Source organism: Vombatus ursinus, unplaced genomic scaffold (assembly GCF_900497805.2).
Source record: "Vombatus ursinus unplaced genomic scaffold, bare-nosed wombat genome assembly UNPS02014841.1, whole genome shotgun sequence".
Classification (NCBI taxonomy): Eukaryota; Metazoa; Chordata; class Mammalia; order Diprotodontia; family Vombatidae; genus Vombatus; species Vombatus ursinus.
Window position 1 is genome coordinate 36,514,636 of NW_020954619.1, and position 21,496 is coordinate 36,536,131.

Genomic DNA, 21,496 nt, shown 5'->3' on the forward strand with positions numbered 1-21,496 from the left:
CCTAAGGATGGGTGGATTCAGTAAGACTTCTTTGTTCTAGTGCACTAGGGAGAAAGCATTCTTTGGGGATGGGATGAAGCAGAATACTGGGGGGGGGGGGGCAGGCAGGTATAAGGCTCTTTAGTCTCTTCTTCCAAGACTGGGATCATGAGGTGAGGTCCTTCTGAAAAAGCCAATGGTCATAACTTTCAACATTTACCCATGCAGGGAAATGTGCATGGAGCCTGGGCCAAGAGGTAGAAGAGAATATATGTTGTAAAAGAAAGAACAATGGCTTTTATATACAGGACTTAAATTTCAGCTCACTTTTTACTACCTATATAACCTTGGACAAGTAATAACAGCTTTCAATCTTAGTTTCCTTATCTTAAAAATGAAGTTCATCTATATAACCTTTGAGGTCTCTTTTGAGCTCCTGATCCATTGATGACTTTATAAGAATCCCCAAGAATGCACATAACCCTGCATAAACCCACAGGAAACGGTTATGGAGCAATGCTAGGGAGAAACATTCTACTTCCACATTGGGAAAGAACTACTTTAAAATCTACACCTCTCTTTCCTGGGTAACATAATTTCAAGGGAGTCATCTATCAGTACCCTTCTCTTGAATCAGGAATTGGCCACTTTATCAAGGAATCCTAACCAGAAAACCCACTGGAATGTTCCACAACATTCCAAACTATAAATGTCGAAATACATGCTAATGATTCAATCTGGTACCTCTGGATGCATTTACTTATGAAGATCAGAATTGTAATCAAATTAAAATGAAGAGATATGGTGAGTTTAAAACAGCCAATGTTTTCCCATGTTTTGAAAATGGACAATGAAAAAAGACTTATAAATAAGTCAGATATAAATATTGTATATTATTTAAAACTAAAATGCTGTTTTCTTACTTCAGACGCTAGCAGGGGATAGTGGATAGGGTTAGCCTTGGAGCCAAGAAGATCTGGTGTCAATCCCTGTCTCTGAAACACACTAACACTGACTAACCCTATAATAGTACCCTAATTTCTCGGTGCTGTAGACAACCCTGTTAAACTCTGAGTTGCAGAGATGATGCTGACCTGAACTGGTAGAAAATTTACTCATCCAGGCAATTCCTGTGTCAATAAAGTCACAAACCTAGGCACTATCAATATTCTAAATTGTTAAAAAAAAAAAAGACTAAAAAGCTGTTTTTCTATTTCAGTTGCTGAGAGTCAAATTCATTTACTAGAGATATGTGGATTTTTCAAAAACCCCTAAATGACTCTTGAGGACTAAAATGATCCTTTCATTCATTTCTGCAACAGCTATAGGAAAGAAGAGGGGGAGGAAAGAGGGGTGAAAAAAAAAGTGAGGGGGAAAAAGGAGGAGTAGGAGAGAAAGAGAGCTTGTAATTTTTTATTCAGGAATTAGTTGCTAATGTTTTTCCCTTTCCACCCTCCCCCCCCCACCGTGTTGTTTCCTCAAGAAATTACTGAATATGTGTTTTGTATTTTTAAAGTTTGTGTCATTTCCTCTGAATAGAATGAAAGGTCCTTGAGGGAAGGAATTGTGTTTTTGTCTTTGCATCTCCAGTGCCTGGCACACATTAGGTATTTAAGAGTTTAAATGAATTACTGACTTGTTCCATTCAGGTCGACCATTAAACCATGCTGTACATGCTCCTGTATTAGCTGCAAAGTCCTTTCAAAGATTTCCCCAGCTCTTGCTTGCTCCACAGTATAAGGATCTCTCGGGTATCGAAATAAGGCCAACAAGTCATTTGGGGAACGAGGGTGGCTAACAAGTTAAAAGGAAGAGAAAAAAGGGAGAAAACACAAATCATGTGACCATACTACTGGAAGACAGTTGAAGAGAGAAGATAAAGGAACAAACCACCAATATACAGAAATGAAATATTTGCTTTTTGCTATTTCTACAACTGAATAATCTATAGAAAAAGAATGTACTATACCTTATTCACTCATCCAAAAGCAGAAAGCAAAATTTTTAAAAAAGAAAAAAACTGTAATTAATACAAAAGAAAACACAACCTTGATTAAAATGCAACAAGTTTAGAGCTCAGTGTGTGATAAATATATTAATAAACTTTTAAAATACTTTGCTTCTATCAGATCATTAAAGTAACAAAATAGTTCATATTAGGTGAATGTTTTATTTGTGAATCAGAGCTGTGCTCCTATTTGGAAGGCCAACTTTTCCAGTTGGAGTGGTAAGCCCTAGAAATTAGCCAGATGTTCATGCTTTTTGTTAGTTAAAAACCAAAAAGCTGTTGAGTCCTTCAGCAGCAAACAGATGACCAGTAAAATTTCTATATGGAAGTGCATGAATTTGTAAAAAATTGTCCCAGTCAATCAGAGGAAGCTAGGGATTCTTTTTTTTTTTTAAACTCTACTGTACCTGTCAAACAGATGTGTCCGTGTTGAATTGATGGCTCTGTCAACTGTTGCTATCGCCTCTACAATTGAAGTGGCTACGAAAGGATCTCCATTCCGACTGACATCGGGAACTACAGAAGTAACAAGAAGTTGCCCATTACCAGAGAAAAAATACCTACGCACGGTATTCATAAAATTATGTCTAGACACTACATCACTAAAACTTACAAAGAAGGACACTTTTTTTTGTGTCAGGCTCATTTTTTTTTAAACCAAAGTTTGTTACTCATCACAAACTCTACTTAAAGGTATTTGCTTTGTATGGAGGAAATTAAAGCCTTTCATTTTCCAGACGAGTTCTGTAGGTAAGGGGAGGAGGAGGGGGTGGGTTAAGCTATCTAAACAGTGAGTTGATCGAATGCTTCATGACCAAGTAAGGAGAAAAGTTAATGGTAGACCATAGTCAATGGCCCAGAACAAAGTAAATAGCGCTAGTTGCACAGCTTGTTCTCAGATGGATTTTACATTGACTCTTTAAATTTTAGCACATCTAAGCAGAAGTGTGTACATTTCTTCCCCCACGATCCAAGAACAAACATATGATATAATAGCAGAATCAGTGAGACCATTTTGAATCTGTTCTTAGAATTGCTAATATCAGAAACTGATCTAGAAATCTGAGTAGCCGTACGCTGGCTGAAGACAGATATTCTTTTACCTTTTAGGCCTCTACAGAAAAAGGTTTCATTCGCCCCTGGGCCCAAAAATTACATATAATTTAGGACATGTAATGTATTTACGTATATGTACATACACACATATATACAAACACAAAATATACATACATATATACATATATATATATATATTTAGATACACATATACACACAGTGGTGCAATGGATAGAGCACTGGGCCCACAGTCAGGAAGATAAGCTCAAACCAGACCTCAGATACATACTAGCTGTGTGACCCTTTGCATTCACTTAACCTCTGTTTGCCTCAGTTTCCTCATCCGTAAAATGAAGATAATAATAGTACCTACCTCCTAGGGTTGTTGTGAGGATCAAATGAGATATTATTATATAATATAAGTGCTATATAAATAATATATTATTCAATAATATATTATTCTATAATATATTAAGTGCTATATAAATATTAGCTATTATTATCATTATTATTTGGGTTATATGTAATTATGTCATATAATTATTATATAAACATACAATAATAAAAGGTCTTGGGACCACTGGACTAGGAATCATAAAAGATCTAAGTTCAAGTCCTGATGCTCATACTTAGCTGTGTGACTATAAGCAAATCAATTGACCTCTGAGCTTAGCTTCCTCATCTGTAAAATTGGGGTGATAATAATGCTCGCAATATTCTCCCTTCACAGGGTTATAATGATGAACAAATGATGGAAATATTGTGTGCAAAGTGCTTCACAGACCTTAAAGTACTGATTATTTTTCCTTCTTAAAATGGATTAATAGTTTAAAGGATTGAGGGAAGGGAGGGAAGAAATGTCCGTGATGTAAAAACAAAAAGCATTTAAAAACTATTTTTTAAAAAAGTTAAAGCCTTAAAGCATTGCATAAGTAGGCCAAATATTATCAATGATTTCTACATCCTTCTTTAGAGATGCTGGATTCACCCACAGCACCACAAGAGAGATGACTCTCCAAATCCGTGCATCAGAATTTGTTCCTACTTCCAACAAGTCTGCTGAGCTTCTTCAAAGTGCTTTCTTGCCACTACTGCTTGGAAACTGAAAGAAGTAGAAGGTTCATAAAGAAAGAGGAAGAAAAATATAGTCATTCTTTTTTAAGGAATGGTAGTTGATCATCCTGATTTAAGTAGGACAAGAGGAGAAAGGTTAAAGAGCTTCAGTTTGGGATGGGGAAGACAGTTGCAGGGCACATACCAAGAACTATCCTCATTTTCTCAAATTCAAGTACATGGAGTGACTTTTTTATGTTCTCATCTAGTTATAAAGTTATAGAAGATAAGTACAGAAACGGATGTCTACCAACATTTCTCATTTTATAGATCAGGAAACTGAAACCCAAGGAGATAAAGTGATTCTCCCAAAGTTGCTAATTTATAAGATCAGTTGAAGGAAATGTTTTTTTTAAAAAATCATAATGATAATGAAACAACAACAACAACAACAATAATAATAGAAGCTAGCATTTATATAGTGTCTAGTATGTGCCAGGCATGTGCTAAACATTTTACAAATGTCTCATTTGATCTTCACAACAACTTTGGGGGGTAGGTGCTATTGCTGTCTTCATTTTGCAGTTAAAGAAACTGAGGCAAACAGGTTAAGCAACTTGCCAAGTATATACAGCTAGTAAGTACCTGAGGCCAAATTTGAACTCAGGTTTGCCTTTACTCCAGAACCAGTGCTCTATCCACTGCACCACCTGAATGCCACCAGGAAAAAAGAAACCAGGAAAAGAAAAGATTCAGGGTAAGATGACATCTCCCTTATGATACATGGGAAAGGAATTAAGATTTGTTTTATTGGGCCCAAAGGAGAGAACCAAGAACAATGGACAGAAGGACAGAAGCCTCAAAGAAGCAAATTTAGCCTTGATGAAAGTGGGGGAAAACCCACCTTCTTAACAATTAGGGTTTTCCAATAATATAAAGAAAGCAGCTGGGTGGTACATTGGAAACAGCACAGGGCTGAGAGGCAGGAAGACTCATGAGTTCACATCTGGCCCCAGGCACTTTGTGACCCTGGGCAAGTCACTTAACCCTGTTTACCTCAATTTCCTCATCTGTAAAATGACGCAAGGAAGGAAATAGTAAACCACTCCAGTATCTTTGCCAAGAAAACCCCAAATAGGGTCACGGAGAGTCAGAACACAACTGTAAACAACTGAACAACAAATAATATAGAGAGCTATTTCTGGAAGTAATGGGTTATCCGTCATTAGACTATCTTTAAATAGAGACTGGCTGAACACCTGTTGGTTGGTATTCTTTTGGGGGTTTAGGTTGGACTAAAACTTTCTTTGAACTCTAAAATTCTGTGATTCTATGATTCTGTAAGAAGCTGAATCCATGTTCTTTGATTCCAAATCCAGTGTACTTTCCATTTAAAAAAAAACAAAACAAAACTATTGTGTTTCAACACCACACTAGGCCATCTCCAGGTCTCACCAATTCTATTACAGCTGTTGCTTCCCCTGCACCCTTTATCATCACTGTCCAGCTCTGATCTAGGCACTAATACCTAAGCCCTGATCCCTGGCTACTGTAGCAATAGCGTTCTTGCCCTCAGGTACTCTTCCTTTAAGTCACTCTGTGTTCTGACGCAATTAACATCCATTTCATCATATCATTCATCTGCTAATAAGGTTTCCATGACTCCATATTATTTACTAAGGTAAGTATCAATTCTTTTCTTTAGTTTTCACAGTACTCCATAATCCGACCCCATCTTACCAAACTTTATATCCCAACACAGCCTCAAAAGCACCTTCCACTTTGGTCAAAGAAGTTTCCTCATAGTTTCTGGAACATACCAAGTGATTTTCTTCCCATGAGCTCATATGATTTCCCCCCTCCTGCCTCTCTTAATGTGTTTAAATATTACACATCCTGAAATTTCCCAGTTCAAGTCTTCCTTCTTCTACAAAGCTTTCTTAAGTATACTTTTCCCCTTTTTGATGTGCCCCTTCTCACCATTTCTATAATATTTACAATCTGCACCATAAATCTTAGCTCTAAAGAATGTGTTGTTTGCTTCTGTGTCATACGTAAATAGAAGTCTTCTGTCCCCAACCAGACACTAATCTCTCTGAGAGAAGAAGAAATGTTTTACCCATTTTCCATAGCCCCTAATACAGTTGTGGTACACATAGTAACTGATTGAAATCTTGTTGTATTGTTTAAGTTGATCCATATGTCCTTTCTTATGCAACCTCATAAATAGGCATCTTTCACCTTATGTTGGCAATTAATAATGAGGATTTACTTCATTTTGCAATTGAAGTATTTCCTGCTAGGGAAGGGCATGTTTTAATGGATCAGATCATTTCTGTGTGCGTATGTGTGTGTTTGTGTGTATGTATGTGTTTAAAAAGATATGAATCAAGGACATTTTCTGAACAGACTCCCCCACTCCTGAAACATCTCACCTATGCAGGTTAATGAAAGAATCAATATTATTATTTTGAGAGCAATTTCAAAAGTAATTTTACTGAGGGGAGGGAAGGTGGGTTTATTGGTGGGAGAAATAAGGAAGATGGATATTTCTTCTATCAGTGCACATCAAGACCACTTCTAATTCATAATCCTAGAGAAATGCCTGGAGAGCTTCAGAGGTTGAGTGACTTACCCTTGGTTCAATTGTTAGTAGGTGTCAGAAGCAATAATTAAATCCATACCAAGTCACTACATCACTTATAGAGGTAAGTCTTGTGAAGAGAACTAATCAAGCTGACTTAAAGAAGGTCTGGTGTAGTGAGAACAGCACCAAGTTGGGAATTTGTCTACTGGCTTAGCTCTGTCCCCTTTGGGTTAGACCCTTAAAAACTCTCTCGTGCCTTAGTTTCCGCTTAGTTTCTACAAAATAAAGGACTTTGTCTACCTAACTCACAATATCATTTTCTTCTCTAAATTCTTCAATCCAAGTATTTCCAAATGACCAATCTGGTTTTTACATTGTAGGGTCTTGGTGCTTGCTGGGTAAAATACCTTGTACAAATTATAAGAAATAATTCCTATTGGCATGGCTAAGTCTTACCATTAACACTTAGGACCATACTAACTGAGGAATATCCAATTGTGTTCCGGGCAACACATTCATAGCGACCTTCATCAGCTGGTCCAACGTCATTTATGGTGAGAAATCCCTCTGAGCTAATATGAAATTTGCCACTTTCAGTTACCTGCACTCCGTCCTAGAACAAAATAGTACAATTAGTTGTTTGGAAAAAGAAGACTTACACTTTCTTATGCTTACTTTTTTCTTGAATGATTCTCCAAGCTGGAATCTCTTAGGATGTGCCCTTGGCCCAGCACAAAATTGAGCCCCAGAAGGAATTTAATCTATTTCACTCAGCACCAAACATTAGTACTAACTGGAGTTCCATCTATCAACATAATAACTGAGTTGGGAAACTATAACAATTCACTAAAAAATTCAAAGTGAAAAAAAATCATCACTTAAATAAAAAGTGTAGCATATGTGCCTTAAATACATTCTTACTTATTATAATCTTAACAAAGTTTTCAAACTGAGAGCATTAGAGAAAATCCTCTAAAATGGGCATGGCCCTTTAAAGCAGACTTTTTTGTTTTGCTTTGTTTTGTTTTAGGCAATTGGGGTTACGTAACTTGCCCAGGGTCACACAGCTAGTAAGTGTCAAGTGTTTGGTCTGAGACTATATTTGAACTCAGGTTCTCTTGACTTCAGAGCCGGTGCTCTATCCACTGCGTCACCTAGCTGCCCCTTAAACCAGACTTTAAAGAGGAAACAAAACCATAAATGCCCTTTCTTGCTCTCCATTTTTCTTGCTCACCTTATGTGAAATATAAAATAAGAACTAAAAAACAAAAACAACCCCTCCCACCCACCCCTGAGCATAAAGTATTCCTAGTCAAAGGTTTTGCTTTCCACTGGGAGGATTTGCGAAAGAAAAGAAAAAGAAGTAGATGACTCTTTCCCTCTTCTACTATAAAAGAGGGAAAAGTCCAGACCTAAGGGTAGTTAGGTGTATAGTGGTTAGAGCAGGGATGGGGAACCTGTGGGCTGAGGCCACATGTCATTCATGACTGAAGCCAAACTTCATGTTCTGTAAAATTTGAACTCAGTCAAAAGGTTGCACTGGAGAACCTGGCGGGCCATATGTGCCCTGGAGGCTGCAGGTTCCCCACCCCTGGGTTAGAGTGTCAGGCCTGGACTCAGGAAGGCCCGAGTTCAAATTTTACCTCAGAAGACTGTGTGACTGAGCAAGTTACTTAACATGTGTTTGCCTCAGTGTCCTCAACTGTAAAATGGGTATAATAACATCACCTATCTCCCAGGGTTGTTGAGAGGATCAAATGAGATATTATTTGTAAAACACAGCACTGTGCCTGGCACATAGTAGGCACTTGTTTCCTTCCTTTCTTCACTATACAAACATCTGTCAACTTAAATTGTCCCTAAAGCAGGAGCTCATTGGTACATAAGTAGATTTCGGAGGTTCTTTAAATGTGGATCAGGAAAAATACATTTCTATTTTCTCTAACCTCTAACTGAAATTTAGCATTTCCTTTGGTTATGAAGGTAGACAAACTCCCCTTCCCATGCCAGGAGTCTATAATATTCACAAGAAAGCCTGAGGGATCCATCACAAATTAAAAAAAAAAATTAAGAACCTCTATCCTACAGAAACTCATAGTGGTTTTCACTTGTTCCTCACCAAATATAATTCTTAGGAATAGGGAACTCCTTAATTCTATAAATGTTGTAGGTATAGAAGATACTTCTCCAAACCAATCATTTTTGGGCTTTTGAAATACTCATCTTCCAAAGAAGTACCACATATTCTCAATACATAATAAATAAAAGCTGCTGGGAGTCAGGACACATAGTTCTAGTTCTGACTCTAGCTTGGACAAGTCACTTAACTTCTCTAGAATTCAGTTTCCTTATCTACAAAACAAAAGGGTTTAGGAAACTTGGCAAAGAGAGGCAGATTTTTTTTAACAGATCTGGAAGGGAAAAGAACAAATGCGTATTATTTGCTTCCTTGTTCATTCTTTTGGTTATTCTTTGTTGAATGTAAGGGGGGTTAGGTAAGAGCTTGTTATGTTGTTTTGAATGTTTATTGACTATTTTTGTTGGCAATTATTGTTTACCTGAACATATATAAATGTAAGTTTCTTGAAAGTAAAGATGGTTTTTTATGTGTTTGTATCCCAAGTGCTGAGCACTGTGTCTTGAACACAGTAGATGTCTAATAAATGTCTGATGAATTGAATTGAGGGGAAAATGGTCAATAAAAGGACTTGATCTGAGCCCTACAAATTCTAAATGCTATAATTCCATTTATTATTTTTCCTTCTTTTCAAATTCAATTTACTTGAAAAAATGTTTATTAAGATGCTAGGACCAAAATGAAATCTTATACCTAGTAGAACAAGGAAGAAACAGATGGGCATATTGCATTTTATTCCTGGGTAGAATATACAGAAAACACAGAATCATGATTAACAGATGAACATGACATGTATATGCAAAAACAAAGTAAATAACTAACTGGGCCACTAAAAACCCATTTGAAATGTTGCATGTATGTGTTTATGTTTATGTATATATACAGACATACACACAATGTACATGTGTATGTATATACACACACGTGTACATATGGATATACATAACATATACACATGCCTATAAATTCATACACATGTACAATATATATAAACATGATATACACATAAACATACACATATTATACATGTATAGTAATACTACATGTGCATGTATTATCATATATGCATTCCTGTTTGTTTGTATGTGAAGTTTATTTGTCATGAAATCTCCTTGGCATCACAAGCGGGAAGGATGTCTGTGGACAAGAGGGACAGAGTCAAATAATGATACAAACTTCAGTAGCAGTTCCTCTTAACTGACTTGCCTATTTTCATTCGGATGGTGGCTGTAAGATTGTTATTCATTTCTTGGGCATTTCATTAAAAAAATTCAAGATATAAATTTTTAGAACTTCTTTTAGTGGGGGCACAGCCCCAAATCTGCCCTTTGTGAACTTTCTCTGCTGCTTTCTACTAAGAGATGGGAAAGGCAGCTGTGAGTTGCTCTACACTTAATAAACTTCACCAGATAGCAGTAAAGTCTAAACTACATTTCTGTGCTCTTAAGAAATCCAGGAACAGAGATTACCTTATTCCACGTTATTACTGGCATGGGTTCTCCTTGAGAACTGCAAGGAATCTGCACATTGGTGCCAACCTCCACTGTCATATCCCTTGGGACACTGGCAAACACAGGAGTAACTAGAAGAAGAGTGATATGTGACTATTCAATGGGCAGATGATAAAACTTAGAACAAATTGCTAGGAATTACAAATAGAACCTGAAAACATGATAATCCCTCTCCCTAACCAGATCAATCATTCAATTCCAATCAATACATATTTTAAGTACTTATATACAAAGCATCAAGCATAAAGCCTATGCTAAGACGCTAGATAACAATAACAAAAATCAAACATTTCTATTCTCCCTAAGATGACATTTTACCATGGGAATGGGGGTGGGGAGTAAGAAGGGTGCAGCATATATACAGGTTAATGTATTACAAGTGATTAATCAACTAATAAGCCTTTATTAAGCACTTAATCTGTGCTAGGCACTGGAATTATAGAAACAGAAATGACAGTTTCTGTTCTCAACAAACTTGTATTTCTAACAGGAGAGATGCCATGTACATATATGTAAAGATACGTACAACATAGCTAGAAGTTAACTGCAGAGAGTAGGGCACTAGCGATATGAGACATGTACATATAAATATATACATAAGATACATACAATATAGCTACAAGGTAACTGGAGAGGGTAGGGCACTGGTGATATGAGAATGATGGGGATAATGGAGAGATTCCGAGAATGTGCAGTAGGAATGGTGGAGAAAACTGAATAATTGGTGGCATCCCAGAAGAGGTGGCCCTGAGCTGAGCCTTGAAAGAAAAAGCATGATTCAGCAGAGATGAACATAAAGGAGTGCATTTCAGACATGAGGGAGAAACTTAGGCAAATGCAAGGACATAGAATGCTGAGTTTAGGTAATCCAGTACAGTAAGTAAATCCAGTTAGTAATCTAGTTCAGCTAGAACATATTTTATATAAAGGGGAATAATGTAAAAATAAGGTTGAAAAGGTTGAAGACAGATTGTAGGGAACTTCAATGTCCACAGTGGACTCCCACAGCAGCCCACTCAAGTGCTGATCTCTGTTCTCCCATGTGGCACCCTCCTAATGCTACACTATGGCAGGTTCTGCACCATCTCCCACCCTACGGCTACTATGGCTACTTAAAACTCTCCCACCTGTCTAAAGAGGCGCATTCCTACATTTCTAGGAGTATGATACAGGTAAAGGCTGTTAAATGAAGTTTTAAAGAGGACATTAGAAGAAAACAATTGGATACAAAGCTGAGTATTCAAATGATTGAGGCTTAAGTGAAAGAGTGGTCACCTAGTCATGAATGGTTTTGGTCACAGCAACTCCACAAACCAGATGCCAATCCCTGGTGGAGATGCAATCCACTGGGGGAAATGGTACTTTAGTGCAGCACTAAAGTAGAGCTATTTTATGGGTGAAGTTTCGGGAGATTGAAAAGTAGATTTTTTTCAAATTAAATAAGGATCTCATTTATCAAAGAAAGTCAATTTCCCCACACTTCATAAATAACCCCTTACTATTCAGACATTAGACAAGAATAAGTCAGTCTTGAGTGTTATTATGCTTGCTTTAACAGAAGTAAAAGAAAACATGGTTCCACATATCCTTACAAACTTCTTTGAAATTTAAAGCCAGAGTTAAGGAAGAATAATATGATTTAATTGAAAATTTTATAAATCCAAATTGAAGAAGTGAAATATGTAAGCCCTAATAAGGAAAAGTGAAATGAAAGTCAGTAAAGATGAATAAATATATTTGCCCTAAAATAAATGTTCATAATTGCCCCTCCACACCCCATACCCAATAATAGACTTTACCTCTAGGCTGCACTGTCAAATGTACAGCCACCCTCTGAGAGCCTACAATATTGACAGCTTGGCATTCATACTGTCCCTGGTCATGAAGGGCAACTCCTGAAATCCTCAAAGTTCCCGATGAAAGAACTAGATGTCTTCTATCTACTGAAAGTTGACTCCCTGAAATATAATAATAGTAAGTTATTTCCTTGGCACTGTAAGGCTATACAAAGAAGCAGTATGGTGTAATAGAGAACTAGCCAAGAAAAGAGGAAACCCTGGGCTTAAAACCTACCTCTGACATATACTGGTAGGGAGGTGCTGGAGCCAGCTCAGACCTGCTCTAGAGAGATAACTGTTAAATTTTCAGTGTGAACATTTATACCTTAGAAATTGGAAAATGCTATAAATCATGGCTCAGTAATGGAGAAAATGTTAATAATGCAGATCAAACTTAAAAGCATGTCACGTTTCAAAGATTGTTAAACATTTACCAACACACCTCAATATAATGGCTATGTAATTTTTAACAAGTTGTTTAATCTTTCAGTGCCCTAGACACCCTAAGGAGTTTTAGTCCCTAAGACTGATGTGAAGAGCAAGTGCTGATCTGCTTTGGTAGAGGGAATTCTTCACTAGGAAATACCAAAACCAATGAAATCATAGATCTGCTTTTGTTTTTGTTTTCAAAGAACATTAAGTGATATAATAAGTGACTTGAAATATATAGGAAATCTTGAATTTAGCAACCCTGGACAACACTTTTTTGATTACCAGTTTGAGAAAGCAAGCACTGCAAGAATTTTTTCAATAACATGAGCTCAGGGTAAGGAGTATTAACTTTTTATTCCAAAGGCCCAAGATTCACTATCATCAATCCCCAACCTCTAAATATTAGCTCTCATCTGCCTGAACCCATATGGAATTTCCTTCAGTGGGGATATCAAATAAAGTCAAAAGCTAATTAAATCTGATGTGTCCCCTGGTTCTAGACTAGTACCACTCTTCCTGTTTACGTCAGGACAGAATGAGAGATCCAAAAAAGAGCCATGTATCTATGCACTAACAAGATCAGATATGGGCATTCCACAAAGAGACTGAAATTCAAAAGAGGAAAGCACCTTGGGCCCAACACTCATCTATCTATCTGACGCTGTCTAGGCTACAATGATCATTTTATGGACAATGAAAATTAATAAAATTATCAAATAACATAATTAGCTAACAAAATATGGAAGACACATATAAGCACAGTACAAATATAAAAATGTGTAATATGTCAGTATCAATATTAAAAACAGTACAAGAAAGTTTAGATTTACAAAGATTAAAAGCTTTCCCCCCCTTTACATACAACTCTCTCCCCAACTCTGTGCAACCCTCACTATGATTTTCCTAAAACACCTCTTGCTTGTCTTCTGATGTCACTTGTCAACTTAGTTTAATTTAACTCAGATGACCCAAAGTAGAGGGACTAGGTGGGAGAGAGAGCACTATAAATTCAGAACTGGACAATCCAGCATCCCCTCTATGAAACCAGAAAATTGTACTTTCCATAGTTTTATCAGTATTCTTGGGGTGGGAGAGAAGAAAAAAGAGAAGCACAATATTAGAAATCTCACCTCCTTTAGTCCAGGCAATAACTGGTTGTGGATAGCCCTGTGCTTCACACTGGAAATCAACTGTGTGGCCCTCAATAACCACTCTATCTTGAGGGGTAACAGTGAAATGAGGCACAGCTGCAGGAAGAAAATAAATTATTGAAAAAATTAAGTCAAAGAGGAAAAGAATAATTTCGAAGTATTAGAGTACAGATGTAAATGACTATAATTTAAAAACAAAAGGTACATCAAGAACACTTCCTTCTACATTCTGTACATGATTTTTAAAATATGAGTTGTCTAATGATTTCCTTGGGTCTATTTATCCCATTCTCCTTTTCTTGGGAGGGTGAGTGTGAGGGACAGCATAGTACAAGGGAAAGTGCTGGATTCTTGTGTCAGAACACTTGGGACCAAATTTTGACTCTATCTTACCTTTTCTCTAAGCATTTCATTTTTGTCTTATATCTCTAATTCCAAATAAATAAATTGCCAGACACATACTAGACACTTAAAAATTTCTTATTCAAGCAAACTGTATTACTCAGTAAATACAAACTCTTTTGTGTGGCAATCAAGGCTGTTCCCAGTCTGTTGGGACTACCTTACCTTTCTAATTTTATGTCTTATAATTCTCCCTCTGGTCAAAATAAACTATTCTATACCTCACTCCTTCACCTACCAATAAAGTAGAATCCATAATATCTAGAGGCAGCCCAGTTCTATTTCTATATAGCTCTGATTGTTGGGAAGTGTTATTCTTATAGATGTGCCTCACTTCTTTGTAGATACTGGAAATCAAACTTTTATCCAATATATTTATTTCAAATGTGTTTTCCTCCAATCAGTTCCTATTGTGTTGATTTTTACATACGTTTCTTCTTTAATGATGAGAATAAAGTATAGAATATTAGTTATTCATGTTGCTTCTTTCACATCTTAGGAAGATGAAATCACCATTAAAGCAATTCAAGAAGTTATCATCTCTGCTCAGCTTTTATCAGAGAAAGATCCAATAGATGAAGCTTGCCATCACTACTGTATCGTGCATCTGTGTCAGGTTTATCATCTGCTTCTCAAGCTTCTCATCCATTTCTTCCTTTCGACTGTGCTGAATATAATAAATTATCACCACAATATCACTTGTGCTTCTTTGTCTACTGATCCATACATTCCATTACCTCCTAGCTCTATATAGTCTTCCTATGTAATTAGATTCTGTCACCCCTTTTATCTAGGTTGTACATCCTACCATTAGCATATTCTAATTATGACTCCTGTCCCATCAAGTCTCAAATTGCCATCCCTGCATTGAAGTCTTTAGTTTATTTTGTTTCCTGGTTCAATTTACATTTACATTTAATAAGCACCTACTCTGTGCAATGAACCATGCTAGGTGGTCAGGACACAGACAAAAACAAAACTGTTCCTTGCCTTCAGGGAGGTGGCATCCTGATGGATGCAAATTAGTAAAGTTGAAGTATGCATAGGATAATTTCAAAAACCAAAGAGCAATAACACCTGGGAGAAGAGAGAGACTAGGAAAAGTCTTGTGTAGGAGTTAGCACTGGAGCTATACTTTGAAGGAAGCTAGGGCTTCTACACAGTGGAGCTGACGAAGGAATACATCAAAATATGAGAGACTATATCTTGCAAAAACAAGAAGGTGGAGAAAGGAATACAATATACAAAGATCATCTAACAAGCTAGTTTAACTGGGACAGTGGAAGAAGGGCGAAAATATGAGATAAAGATTCAAAAGGAAGTTGAAAGCCAAATTATGGAGAGAATTCAATGCAACCTTGAAGACGTGTATCTTATTCCAGAGGTAATAGGAAGACACCGGAAATTTTCAAGAAGAAAGGGTGATATAGTTAAAGATGTTTTTTAAGAATACACAGTTTGGCAATTTGTGGAGGATGGATTGTAATAGAAAAGAATGACAGCAAAGAGAACAATTAAAAGGCTGTTGCAATAGTCAAAGCTAGAAGTGATTAGAGCTTGAACTAAGGGAGCAGATACGTGAGTGAAGAGAAGACAACCGTGATACATGTTGAGGAAGTAGAATTGACAAGATATGGCCACTGATGGGATAAGTAAGTAAAGTAGGGAAGTAAGGGAGATGGACGAGTCAAGGATAACTGCAACGTTTCAAATATGAGTTACTGGAAGGATAATGAAATCATCAGTAGAAATTGGAAAGCTTAGAGAAAGGATAGTTTTGTTGGGGAATCTTAGTCACATTTTGTATAATGTTGAATATTACCTTACTATATTATACATTGACTACTACCCTCCACATATTTGTGTATTTAATCTAAGAAAATGAGAATTGTTGTTTCTCTGATTCTGGATGTTGTAGGGTGTTTTTTTGTTTCTTCTATTTTGTACCTTATCAATCCTTGTGGTATCTGACAATGTCAGCACATGGGCAATTTCTTCCCTAATGCATAACAAAATAGTAAGGTATAAAAACAGATTAGAATACAGGAATGCCCAAGGTCATTCTCTTTTAAAAATTAGCACTGATTAAGCCTTTATTAGAATACTATAATCATTTTGGGAACATGAAAACTGAAGAGTATTGGCGAGGATACAGAACAGAAGAAAAAACCGAATAAAAGTTATGGAAAGATAATAAAGAAAGACAAGAGGAAAAATGTACTCTTTAAAAAGTGAAGGATGAAAAATTAGTTTGCAAGTTACTAAATGAGAAGGGATACTGCATTGGTGATGGTAATAGCTGCTCTTATGAAAGAATAAAACAGAACACACTTAAATTACAGAATAGGGAATTTGGGTTACATATCCAATAACTTGATAAGAGAGGGGAATAGAATAGTACAAATGCAGCCTTTATTAAATACCTGTTATTCATAAGACCCAATGGTTAGCACTAGGTGAGATGGAGAGGAGAAAGTATCTGTGTTCTCAAAGAGCTTCCATTATAGTGGATGATAGGATACCAACACAGATGGAGTTAATCCATAATATTACCTAAGTGCCATAACACATTATACATTCCCTTCTCTGAGGATAGTTAAAAGAAGTATCAGAGTTTAAGAATCAAGGGTCAAGATGTGTGAACTGATACAGTATATTTTTAAAAATCTATAAGCCAAAGAAAACAGAGATAAAATGAAAAATATAGTAGCTTTTAATTATTTGCATTTAAAGTACATTTAAAGAGATAAGGAAAATTTTTCATAAGTTATAAGATTTTTTAAATTTCCAATTGATATGCTGGTACTCCTTCTGGTGTTAAAAATGTGAAATGGAGGCTATTTTTATCTGACAGTGTTTATGGCAGCTAGTTGGCACAGTGGATAGAGTGCTAGGACTGAAGTCAGAAGTCTCATCTTCATGATTTCAAATCTAGCCTCAGACACTTGATAGCTGTGTGTCCCTGGGCAAGTCACTTAACCCTGTTTGCCTCAGTTTCTTCATCTGTAAAATGAGCAGGAGAAGGAAATGGCAAACTACTCCAGTATCATTGCCAAGAAAACCCATATGGGTCAGCAAGAGTGAGATACAACTGAAACAACTGAACAACAACAATCCTAACTAGAAAAATATCTAGTTCTTACTACTTCTTTCTGTGATACAATGAAAATAACACTAGCTCTGTAGCCAGAGAACCTGGATTCATATGTTACCTCAGACGTCTACTATCTGTATGCCCTTGGGCAAATTACCAAACCTTCCTGAGACCGAGATATCGCATCCGGAAAACGAAGGGTTGAACTAGATGGCCCCTGAGCTCTAGAGCTCTAGAGCTATTATCCTATGCTATGTTTCTGAAATTCACACACTGACCAGAATTACCAATTACCAGTACCATGCAATCCTTTCTAAGAGTCAATAACTGTAGCTGTGCTTATGTGACTATACCAGGCACACTAAGGAACTATTTTAATTATTCAATTGAGCTAATGAACCATATACTAATATATACTAACCATATACTAATGCCCAGAAGCAGTGAACACTCTAATTATACTAAAAGGCTTCAGTTAGAACAATTCTTAACTGAAGCCTTTTAGTACAATCAGTCAATCAGTAAACATTTATTAAGTGCTTACTATGTTCAAGGCACTGTGCTAAACTCTGGGGACACAAAAAGAGGCAAAAGACTATCCCTGACCTCAAGGAGCTTACAATCAAATGACCCAAATAAAATCCCATCTTTTACAGGAAGCCTTTCCCAACCTCTCTTAATCCTATGCCTTCCCTCAGTTAGCTATTTCCTCCTTATCCTATATATAGCTTGCTTTGTATATATTTGTTTATATGTTGTCTCTCACACTGGGACTGGAGTCAAGAAATCCTGAGTTCAAATGTGGCCTCAGACAATTACTATCTGGGCAAGTCACTTCACTTTTGTTTGCCTCAGTTTCCTCAACTGTAAAATAGAGGTAATAATAGCAATAGATATATTTTATATATATTTATTTCTATATCATATGATTATGAACTATATAAGTTATACATTATAAATCATTTATATAAACTATATATTTTACTTATATGATTTTTATTTACTTGTATTTATATATAAATATTTATGTAAATAAAATTGAGTTATGTATTATAAATATAAAATATTATATATTTATAGAAATAAAAAGCAATAAAAGGTAATAATAGTTGTGAGGATCAAATGAGATTTTAATGTGCTCAGCACAGTGCCTGCTATAGAAATGCTGATTTCTTTTCCCTACTTTCAACAATGATTTGTCAGGTACATTATAGTAAGGTTTCATATATGAGTTGAACTAGGTGGTCTTTGAAAATGACCAACTCTCAAATCATGTGATTCCATTTTGATGACAATTCAGATTGCATTTGAGTTGAGGCTTGAAAGATGTGTATGATATCACCAAATAGAGATATATTTATTTACCCATAACCTTTGGGGTAGGGAAGCCATGGAGAGACAATTTATTGCCATAAAACATGTTAAACAAGGTAAAATTAAGTATTTTGTTAACATTATATGTTAAAAATATTAACATATATGAATATGCAAAAAGAAGCTTAGAAAGGAGCCAGAGTAATGGAAGGAGGATTGGAATGGAAATCTAGAGACCTGGGTTTAATTTAACTCTGGACCTGTCGGTGTGACCTGTAGCTTTGGTGGGCCTCAATTTTCTTACCTAAATATGAAGAGTACAGAGAATGGACTATATCAGATAACCATTAAGCTCCATGTCAACTAGAAAATCCCATTATTTACTAACAGACCTTTCTTCTTTCATTTTTGATGACACTTACCTTGTACAATGATGTAAGCTGTTGCATGGATGCTATCTATACTGTTGGTTGCAAAACATATGTATTCCCCACTATCTTCCTTTATTACTTTTTCTATGTAAAGACCACCAGAAGGAGTAATGTTGACACGTGGATCAGTTGGCAAGGGTGTCCTGTCACCTTTTGTCCAGGTAATTCGAGGTTGTGGGTGGCCAGTGGCACTACATTCCAAAGTGACACTTTCTCCAACCAACACCTCTGTGTTCTGCGGCTGGATGACAAAACTGGGTCTGGCTATTCCAAGGATAAGAAAGAAAGAGAGAAAGAAACTAAAGCCTTGAAACCATTTCCACCAACATAATACCCTGCTTTGTCTAACCATCTTAATAGAAGGAAATATTCACTTTGGTGCCAACTCCATCTACCTTTGCAATGGATATAATACTCAAAGGGTGTCAAACACAAAAAAAAAAAATATCTTTGAAACAAATCTTTTTAAAAAACTGTCATCTTACCTTTGAGGAAAACAATTCATTAACTAAGGTTAGATGTGGTTTATGAGGTCTGAGCTACAAATATTGATACTCTCTTACAAGACTAATCTGTCAAGGTTTCAAACATCTTACTATTCTTCTATTTTCCTTGGGGTAGAAGGGAGAAAATCAGATTTTCAGAAAGAAAAACAAATTTAGCAATCCACTACAAACTATTCAATTCTTTGCAAATTCTCTCCCACTTTAGGCAAATGTGCAACTTTAAAGGAGCCTAATTCAGCCTCCGAGACTCACTAGTTGTGTGAACCTGGGCAAGTCACTGAACTTTGCTTTAATCCACTGGAGAAGGAATGGCCAACCACTCCAGTCTCTTTGCCCAAAAAATCCCATACTGGGTCATGAAGAGTCAGATACAACTGAAACAACTGATCAACAACAACACTACCAGAATTTTCTTACTATCTTGTGCCAGCTTAGTCAGCTCCCTAGTCTGGCATTTAGTATAACAGTGGCATAATGGATTGGACTAGAGTCTGCAAGACCTGAGTTTGAAGCTTGTCTCAGACACTTAGTAGCCTTGTGGCACTGGGCAAGTCATTTAACCTGCCTCAGCCTCATTTTCCTCTACTGTTAAATGGAGATAATAATAGCCCAACTTCACAGGGTTGTTGTACAGATCAAATTATATATATACATATATAGATAGATCTTTAAAGAGCATATTAAAGTGCTATGTAAATATGAGTGAGATATTATTAGTGTTGTGATTTGGATAGTTTCCAATTTTACACTGTTATAATCAGTAATGCTAAAGAACTTCTTTACATAAATGACTTTGTGTCACACTACATTACTTGTGCTTTGGTCCTCCAGGTGGTTAAAAGTGTATAAACAGTACAACTTTTACTATTCTTCTTCCTATACTCTCCGTGCCAAAGCCATGGCAGTTGCCCCTAAACAACCCAAATAGTTACTTTTAAGACTGTTTAAATCCTCTTGCCCATCAAGTAACTAATTAGTTTATGGTTTTTTTGTGCTAAGGAAAGCATATTAGCAGGTAATGAGTTGAATATATGAAGAGTTTTGTTTCAGCAGTGTGATATTCAACTGGATCAACTTTCAACTGAAATATCACAGATTTGTATTATGTTCATTGCCATTAGATTCTTTATAGGTAAAGATGACAATACTAACTCACCATCAACAAGGCATGCTATGTACCTTGATCTTGTTCCCTCCCCTCCCTTCTCCTGCCTGTCCAAGTAATGATGAAGGGTTTAAGGATCCATCCAATAATTTAGATTGCTCTGTGATGGGTGTTAGTCCTCCACACTCATTCTTGTGACCAAGGTCCAACATTATATAGCTAATTGCCCAAGATGGAATTGGACCATGTTATACAACAGTTCAAACCAGCCCATTGGTTTTGAATTTCCCAGCTTATCATACTCAGCATTGTGCTGCTAACAAAGTAAGCTACCTAATATGGATTAAAATAATCTGGGATTCTGGAAAGAGTGACGCCCTGGTTAAAAAAGAAAATTCCTTAGCTGTTTCAGCTTACCTGGAGAACCAAAGTATCTGAGGGTGACTTCCTGAGTTTTCACTTCTCCTGCTACGTTTTTTGCCATACACTGGTAAATTCCTTGGTCTGTCTCCTGAGTGTTCTGAATCATCAGAGTTCCATCATCTAACAAGTTTAAACGGGAATCTGTTTTCATACTCAGCTCGTTACTGTAAAGATAGAAATCTAATGGTCTAAACATGTTTTTAAGCACACAGGCAGAGGAGATGCCTCTAATCACAAAGAAAGACACTCAGGAATACTCTGGGAAAAGGGATTCTGAACTACACAAATCCCAAGGTGCAGCCCCATCTTGATGGCCTCACTATTGCTCAGAGAAGGCTACCCTTTCTTGGGTAGTCTTATGTAACAGGCAGTCCCTAAGAAGGAGCTATGTGCTTACCTCTGTAGTTTTTTGGCTAGAAAATAAGCTCGTTGCAGGCAAAGACTGCTTCATTTTTGTCTTAGTATAATG

At 36.5% G+C, this 21,496-nt stretch overlaps 1 protein-coding gene across 2 annotated transcripts in view; it reads right to left on the reverse strand.

The window, feature by feature from the left end:
- Positions 1–21,496, reverse strand: part of PXDN (peroxidasin) — a 143,067-nt gene that overhangs the window by 22,277 nt on the left and 99,294 nt on the right. For both annotated transcript variants that reach the window (XM_027840348.1, XM_027840347.1), the window contains 8 exons: positions 21,022–21,191; positions 18,985–19,257; positions 13,732–13,848; positions 12,131–12,289; positions 10,290–10,402; positions 7,140–7,296; positions 2,395–2,503; positions 1,616–1,773 (listed from right to left, as the gene is read on the reverse strand). In XM_027840348.1, the coding sequence (XP_027696149.1) occupies positions 1,616–1,773; positions 2,395–2,503; positions 7,140–7,296; positions 10,290–10,402; positions 12,131–12,289; positions 13,732–13,848; positions 18,985–19,257; positions 21,022–21,191 (1,256 nt within the window). The remainder of the gene's footprint in view (positions 1–1,615; positions 1,774–2,394; positions 2,504–7,139; positions 7,297–10,289; positions 10,403–12,130; positions 12,290–13,731; positions 13,849–18,984; positions 19,258–21,021; positions 21,192–21,496) is intronic.